The 8,515-nt window shown below is 49.2% G+C and overlaps 1 protein-coding gene across 1 annotated transcript in view; it reads right to left on the reverse strand.

Moving 5' to 3' along the window:
• Positions 1 to 1,427: 1,427 nt before the first annotated feature.
• LOC125439453 (adhesion G protein-coupled receptor B1-like) overlaps positions 1,428 to 8,515 on the reverse strand; it is a 218,845-nt gene continuing 211,757 nt past the window's right edge. Inside the window, exon 7 of the mRNA XM_048508556.1 lies at positions 1,428 to 1,501. Coding sequence (XP_048364513.1) covers positions 1,428 to 1,501 — 74 coding nt within the window. The remainder of the gene's footprint in view (positions 1,502 to 8,515) is intronic.

Consider the following 8,515-nt stretch of genomic DNA (forward strand, 5'->3'; position numbering starts at 1 on the left):
AGGTCAAGGGTACCCTGACCTCGAAAAGGTTGGGAAACACTGTTCCATTGATTTGTTTAGTGTCCGTGTGTGGGGGGGTGAGGGTGGGGAACATACATCAAGTTGCAGCTGAGTCGTGGCCAGCCTGTGGGGTTTGCAAGGCTGGAGGTATTCACAGGTGGTTCGGCGTTGCCTTCCTTAGCAGCCCGGTACTTTCTTGACGGTCTCTCATTCAAGCGCTAAACAGGGCCAACCCGGCTTAGCTTCTGAGATCAGATAAGACTGGGCTATAATTAAGTACCATCGAATTCCATCCAACTCCAGATGATTTGTAACGGAGTCTTGCGGGCAGGAGACTTTAAGCAGACTCCATAACAGAGGCATTATAAACAACAGGTCAGTCCCTGTTTTTGGATGGGAGGCTGGGACTGACACGTAGAGGCAGGCAAAGGCAAAACCCCTGAACTGATACTTTCCTTGAAAACCTTACAGGCTTAGCATAAATTGCTTGTGATTTGATGCTCCTTTCCACCACCAGTTCTTCAGCTGATAAACTCCTGTGTTTCACCAATCTATCCCCAAAGATGAAGGGAAAGGGAGGAAAAGGAAAGGAAGGGGAGGGAGGGAGGGAGGAAGGAAGGAAGGGGAGGGAGGGAACAGATGGGAAGGGAAGGCGGGAGGGAGGGAGGGAGGGAGGAACAAAAGAAAGGAAAAGGAGGGAGGGAGGGAAGGAATGAAGGAAAAGGAAGGAAGGAAGGAAGGAAGGAAGGAAGGAAGGAAGGAAGGAAGGAAGGAAGGAAGGAAGGAAGGAGGGAGGGAGGGAGAGAGGGAGGGAGGGAGGGAGGGGAGGGAGCAAGGAAGGGGAGGGAAGGAGGGAGGGAACAGAAGGGAAGGGAAGGGAAGGTGGGAGGGAGGGAGGGAGGAACAAAGGAAGGGAAAAGGAGGGAAGGAAGGAAGGAAGGAAGGAAGGAAGGAAGGAAGGAAGGAAGGAAGGAAGGAAGGAAGGAAGGAAGGAAGGAAGGAAGGAAGGAAGGAAGGAAGGAAGGAAGGAAGGAAGGAAGGAAGGCAGGAAGGCAGGAAGGCAGGAAGGCAGGAAGGCAGGAAGGAAGGAAGGCAGGAAGGAAGGAAGGCAGGAAGGAAGGAAGGAGGGGAGGGAGGGAGGGAGGGAGGGAGGGAGGAGAGGGAGGGGAGAGAGGGAACAGAAGAGAAGGGAAGGGTAGGGAAGGAGGGAGGGAGAGAGGAAGGAAGGAACGAACAAACGAAGGAAGGGAAAGGGGGAAGGGAAGGAAGGAAAAGGAAGGAAAAGGAAGGGAGGGAGGGAGGGAGGGGAGTCAGTTTCCAGGTCCAGTACTCCACTTGCCTGCTTACCAATCGACACACTCGAAATTGGGACAGATGTCAAAACATCTGCGCTAAACTGTCATCTGCTTTTCACATTGGAGTTAATCTCAGCTGGGGCGGGCCTGAGCTGCAGAGCGCACAGGGTGCCCCTCCCCCGTCCCCCGGAGCTTCCTGCTGTTCTCTGGTGTGAGAAGACGAGGGTGTTATTTTGCTAATTAAATACCTGCAAAAATGCGAAGGCAGCCAAACGAAGGAGGCGTCTAATTAAAAGGCAAAAGCCAAAAAGGAAAAAAAAGAAAGACCAAAAACAAATCAATTTGACAAAGGCTCTGCCGGACAACATCACGCGCCTGAACGCTGCGAATAGGCCAGAATGGATCACTCAGCCAAGGATTCATTTCCTGTGGGACAACGACCCAAGGCGGCATTCCCTGCATACATCGTTGTGGTTTATCACAACAGATTAAAAAAAAAAAGAACTAAGCAGGCAAGCTGAGAAATTTGCTAGCTCATAAGTAGGCCTACCCCACACGCCTACATTTTCAAAAATTATTAACACCAGCTTCATAAGAATTAGAATGCTATAGCGGTTAAAAGCAGACCTGGGCATTATACGGCCCGCGGGCCACATCCGGCCCGCCGGATGACCCTGACTGGCCCCCCTGCCGTGCTGGGGAGCGAGGCGCCTTTGAAAGCCCCGCAGAAGCCAGTTGCCTTGGCTGCTGGCTTCTGCGGGGCTTTCAAAAGCACCTCGCCCCCCTGCCTTTTGGCCCGGCCCTCCACAATATTTTCTGTTTCTTATGCGGCCCCATGGAAAAAATAATTGCCCACCCCTGGGTTAAAGGGTTGGACTAGGATCTGCGATTATAATGCCTATGTTCGAATCCCTATACAGTGAATGCTGGCTGGGTGACCGCAGGTCAGTCACATACTCTAGTGTCATCCTGGAAGCAGGGGCGTACTGCCCAGGGGGACATGGGATCATATGTCCCCGGGCTGTAACCATTTAGTTAAGTGAGGGGTGGAAAATCCCCTGTGAGGTGGGTGGGGCTGAGAGAGCTCTGAATAACAGTGACTAGCCCAAGGTCACCCACCTGGCGTGTGCGGGAGTGTACAGGCTAATCTGAATTCCCCAGATAAGCCTCCACAGCTCAAGTGGCAGAGTGGAGAATCCAGTTCTCCAGATTAGAGCGCGCCTACTCTTAACCACTACGCCACTGCTGCTCATCATTTATATCATGCATGCAAAATTCTCTAGTATGAAAACCCACAAGTGAGAAATGGGCGGCCAGAATCCAGTAATAGTCTGGCTTCAACCAATCTTCATTTGCTTGCGGTATTTTCAATATACATCAAAGGTGTCCCATACCAGGTCTTTCTTACAATTCAAGTCAGTCCTGTGTGGTGCGGTGGTTAAGAGCAGGTGGATTCCAATCTGGAGAACCGGGTTTGATTCCCCACTCCTCCACCAGAGCGGCGGAGGCTTATCTGGAGAACCAGATGTGTTTCCACACTCCTACATTCCTGCTGGGTGACCTTGGGCTAGTCACAGTTCTCTCAGAACTCTCTCAGCCCCACCTACTCCACAAGGTGTTTGTTGTTAGGAGAGGAAAGGAAAGGAACTTGTAAGAAATCTGGGGTCTCCCTACAGAAGAGAAAGGTGGGTATGTATCCAAACTCTTCTTCTACTACTATTTCACCACTGTTAGTCCCTGGCCACAAAATGTCCTTCAGTGGATTATATGCGTTGTCCACCTCACTGGGGGTTTAGTTGTAATTTCTTGATTCCAGCCATGAAGCCCTTTGGCAATACATTTCAACAGCCTCTCTGGTATCTGATAAAAGGAGTTTTGATTCAAGAGTAGTAGTAGTAGTAGTAGTAGTAGTAGTAGTAGTAGTAGTAGTAGTAGTAGTAGTAGTAGTAGTAGTAGTAGTAGTATTTATTCTATTTGATAAACTGCCATTCCTCTCGAGGGCTTAGTAGTAGTAGTAGTAGTAGTAGTAGTAGTAGTAGTAGTAGTAGTAGTAGTAGTAGTAGTAGTAGTAGTAGTAGTAGTAGTAGTTGGGATTTATACCCTACCTTTCCTGTAGAGAAAGCCGCTCAAGGTGGCTTACAAATTCCTTTCCCTTCCTCTCCTCACAACAGACACCTTGTGAGGCAGGTGGAGCCGAGAGAGTTCTGAGAGAACTGTGACTAGCCCAAGGTCACCCAGCAGGCTTCATGTGTAAGAATGGGGAAATAAATCCAGTTCATCAGATAAGAGTCTGCCGCTCAGGTGGGAGAGTGGGGAACCAAACACTGTTCTCCAGATTTGAGTCCACCGCTCTACACCCCGCTGGCTTATACCCTGAGTCTTATTGTTCTCTAAGATTCTAGTGGACTTGAATGGATCAGACTTGAAAACGTGGTAGGGAGGAGTGGAAATCAGGCAAAGTGGAGCGGAACAGCAGCCTCCTATCCAGGCCTAGGTGAGCAGTGACTCCTTTGTATAAGAAGAAGAATGGGTTTTATACCCCACTCAAAGTGGCTTACAACCTTCCTTTCCTCTCTCCCCACAAAAGACACTGGCCCACGGTCACCCAGGAGGCTTTGTATGGAGGAGTGGGGAATCAAATCTGGTTCTCTGGATTAAAGCCCACCACTCTTAACCACTACACCAGGGGTCTGCAACCTGCGGCTCTCCAGATGTTCATGGACTACAATTCCCATCAGCCCCTGGCAGGGGCTGGTGGGATTTGTAGTCCATGAACATCTGGAGAGCTGCAGGTTGCAGACCCCTGCTTGACTATACCATGCTGGAAATTGAGTGCCCCGGCTATCACAGGGCCGCCAGACACAATACCCATCACAATTCCCCACACTCAATTATTTGTACGCAACTATTTCTCATCCCCCCCCCTCCCCAGTAGCAAGGGGGTACCAAGAATGGACATCGATCCTCCTGTCAAGTTCTGTCTCTCCAGTGGCTGCCTGCTCTAATCCACTTCACTGGCCAGCTAAAGAAGCCACGCTTGAAAGTACTGCGCGGTTTCATCACAGGAGGACGGGCCACGAGGCAGGAATAAGGGCTCTAGGACGAGCTGTGCTGAAACTCTGCTTCTGCGGGGCCCCAGGGGCCAAGAAACCGGCTGCCCGAGCCCATGGCAAAGCGCAATACTAAAACTGCCTCCCGTTTTATCAACAGTGTGAGATCCTAGCTCGGCGCAAGAACGTTGCAAGCCAGACACAATTTAAAGAAGGAATAAGAGGCGTAGGTGGTTAAGAGCTCATGTATCTAATCTGGAGGAACCGGGTTTGATTCCCAGCTCTGCCGCCTGAGCTGTGGAGGCTTATCTGGGGAATTCAGATAAGGTTTGAGATCTAACAGGTAGGTGGGCTGAGAGAGTTTGGATCACACAAGCATAGAATCATAGCATCATAGAGTTGGAGGAGACCCCAAGGGCCACCAAGTACAACCCCATGCAATGCAGGAACACACAATCAAAGCAGTAGTGATAGATAAGAACGTAAGAATATAAGAACATAAGAACAAGCCAGCTGGATCAGACCAGAGTCTATCTAGTCCAGCTCTCTACTACTCGCAGTGGCCCACCAGGTGCCTTTGGGAGCTCACATGCAGGATGTGAAAGCAATGGCCTTCTGCGGCTGTTGCTCCCGATCACCTGGTCTGTTAAGGCATTTGCAATCTCAGAGGATCAAGATTGATAGATGGTCATCCAGCCTCTGTTTAAAAACCTCCAAAGAAGGAGACTCCACCACACTCCAAGGCGGTGCACTCCAGTGTCCAACAGCCCTTACTGTCAGGAAGTTTTCCTGATGTTGAGGTGGAATCTCTTTTCCTTCCCCTTGAACCCATTACTCCGGGTCCTAGTCTCTGAAACAGCAGAACAACATGATATCCCTTCAAATATCTAAACATAGCTACCATGTCACCTCTTAACCTTCTCTTCATCAAACTAAACATCCCCAGCTCCCTAAGTCTCTCCTCGTAGGGCATGGATTCCAGACCTTTGACCACTTTGGTTGCCCTCCTCTGGACCCGTTCCAGCTTGTCAATATCCCTCTTGAATTGCGGTGCCCAGAACTGTTCACAATATTCCGGGTGATTTCTAACCAGCGCAGAATAGAGAGCTACAATTACATCCTTCGATCTAGACACTATAGATACAGCGCAGAATTGCATCGGCTTTCTTGGCCGCCACAACATAACCAGTTTTTAAAAACCAGGGAACAGACAAATAGAGTCCTATTTGAGGTAGCGGACTCCATCCCTTCTGTGAGCGATGCTTCCCTCTGGCGGCAGGTCTGTAGGGAGAACACAGCTCCTAGCCTGCTTCCAAATGGGTGGGATCTAGACACATGTCGTTATTGTCAAAGTCAGGCAAATTAAAAATTAAGGGGCTGGTTTGTACCATATAAAACAGAGCCATCCGTGGCTGGACAGAAATAAATGCTTTTTTTGTGGATCAGATCCAAACTCTTCTTCTAAATATTGGGACGGAGAATGATATATGTTGCTCTAGGCTGCTTGGAGGAAGAATTGGATAGCATCTGAACACAAATCGTGCTTCGAAATGCCACCGCAACAGCAACTTTTTTTTCTCTCTCACAATACTAGAAATTTTTCTCTCTTTCTCACAATACTAGAACCAGGGGGCATTCATTGAAAATGCTGGGGGGAAGAATTAGGACTAACAAAAGGAAACACTTCTTCACACAACGTGGGATTGGTGTTTGGAATATGCTGCCACAGGAGGTGGTGATGGCCACTAACCTGGATAGCTTTAAAAAGGGCTTGGACAGATTTATGGAGGAGAAGTCAATCTATGGCTACCAATCTTGATCCTCTTTGATCTGAGATTGCAAATGCCTTAGCAGACCAGGTACTCAGGAGCAGCAGCAGCAGAAGGCCATTGCTTTCACATCCTGCACGTGAGCTCCCAAAGGCACCTGGTGGGCCACTGCGAGTAGCAGAGTGCTGGACTAGATGGACTCTGGTCTGATCCAGCTGGCTAGTTCTTATGTTCTTAACTGGGAATCCTAGACCAGAGTAGCAGTTCAAGACAAACAATATTTGGGCAGGAAGAACAATTTTTCTGTGCTTCCTATGCAGCGTGGTGGCCAAGTTTGCAGATGATACCAAATCATGTAGGGTGGTGAGAACTGCAAAGGATTGCGAAGAGCTCCAAGCGGACCTTGATGAATTAGGTGAGTGGGCTAAGAAATGGCAAATGCAGTTCAATGTAGCAAAATGCAAAGTGATGCACATCGGGGCAAAACATCCATACTTCACATACACGCTACAGGGGTCAGTGCTATCAGTCACAGACCAGGAAAGGGATTTGGGCGTCTTTGTTGATAGTTCCATGGGAATGTCAACTCAATGCATGGCGGCTGTGAAAAAGGCAAACTCTATGCTGGGGATCATTAGGAAAGGAGTTGAGAATAAAACTGCAAAGATTGTCATGCCCTTATATAAAGCCGTGGTGTGACGGCACTTGGAGTACTGTGTTCAGTTCTGGTCGCCACATCTCAAAAAGGATATCGAAGAGATAGAAAAAGTGCTGAGAAGGGCAACGAGGATGATTGAAGGACTGGAGCACCTTCCTTATGAGGAGAGGCTGCAGCGTTTGGGACTCTTTAGTTTCACATCCTGCATGTGAGCTCCCAATGGCACCTGGTGGGCCACTGCGAGTAGCAGAGAGCTGGACTAGATGGACTCTGGTCTGATCCAGTTGGCTTGTTCTTATGTTCTTATGTTCTTATCTGATTACTCCCCCACCTGTTCAGAAATATACAACATTTGGACTCTGTTTCAACACTAATGGGGGAATCTTTTCAGTAATAAGAGCGTTTACAATATTTGCAGTTGATCCTGTGTTCAAACTCTGCTGTTTTTATGCTGGAGATTTGGGGGCGGAGCTTCAGGAGGGAGGGGTTTGGAGGGGGAGGGGCCTCATCAGAGGATAACACTATAGAGTCCACACTACAACGTTGTAATTTGCTCCTGAGGAGCTGGTCTCTGGAATCTGGAGATCAGTTGAAATTCCAGGACATCTCCCGGGCCTCACTGGAGGGTGGCAACTCTGAAGATCATTAAAAAAGCACATTGACTTGTGGGACTGCAGAGGCACAGAGGGGCAATCCCAGATTCGGCCTTCCGTGCCAGAGCTTGAGGATAGCAGAATATAATCCTTCCACTCTGCTAAATCTCAGCCAAGGGAAGGGTGGTCATTCCACCCAGCCCTACTTTAGGATGGTTGAGTTGCTTGATGCTGAATAAGAAGAGTTTGGATTTATATCCCCCCTCTCCTGCCTGAAGGAGACTCAAAAGGGCTTACAATCTCATTCTCCACCCCTCAACAAACACCCTGTGAGGTGGGTGGGGCTGAGAGAGCTCCGAAGAACCGTGACTAGCCCAAAGTCTCCCAGTTGGCATGTGTCAGAGTGCACAAACTAATCTGTTTCACCACAACTGTGGTGAAGCCTCCACAACTGAAGTGGCAGAGGAGGGAATCAAACCCAGTTCTCCAGATTAGAGTGCACCTGATCTTAACCACTACACCATGCAGTTAAGTTGCGACGATCGCTTGGGCACATGAACACGTGAAGCTGCATTATATGGAATGAGACCATCATGGATCCAGCACTCTCTACACTGGCTGGTAGCGACTCTCCAGGGTTTTAAACGGAGGTCTTCCACATCAACTTCTGATTGGAAAAAGTCCTGAAGATTTGGGAGTGGTACCTCGGAAGGATCTGATTTGGGGAGGGGGCTCAGCAGAGCCCACCCTCCAAAGTGGCCATTTCGCTATAGCAGGGGTCTGTAAGAACATAAGAACATAAGAACAAGCCAGCTGGATCAGACCAGAGTCCATCTAGTCCAGCTCTCTGCTACTCGCAGTGGCCCACCAGGTGCCTTTGGGAGCTCACATGCAGGAGGTGAAAGCAATGGCCTTCTGCGGCTGTTGCTCCCGAGCACCTGGTCTGCTAAGGCATTGCAATCTCAGATCAAAGAGGATCAAGATTGGTAGCCAAAGATCGACTTCTCCTCCATAAATCTGTCCAAGCCCTTTTTAAAGCTATCCAGGTTAGTGGCCCTCACCACCTCCTGTGGCAGCATATTCCAAACACCAATCACACGTTGCGTGAAGAAGTGTTTCCTTTTATTAGTCCTAATTCTTCCCCCCCCCC

This window comes from Sphaerodactylus townsendi, linkage group LG09, assembly GCF_021028975.2.
Source record: "Sphaerodactylus townsendi isolate TG3544 linkage group LG09, MPM_Stown_v2.3, whole genome shotgun sequence".
Taxonomy (NCBI): domain Eukaryota; kingdom Metazoa; phylum Chordata; class Lepidosauria; order Squamata; family Sphaerodactylidae; genus Sphaerodactylus; species Sphaerodactylus townsendi.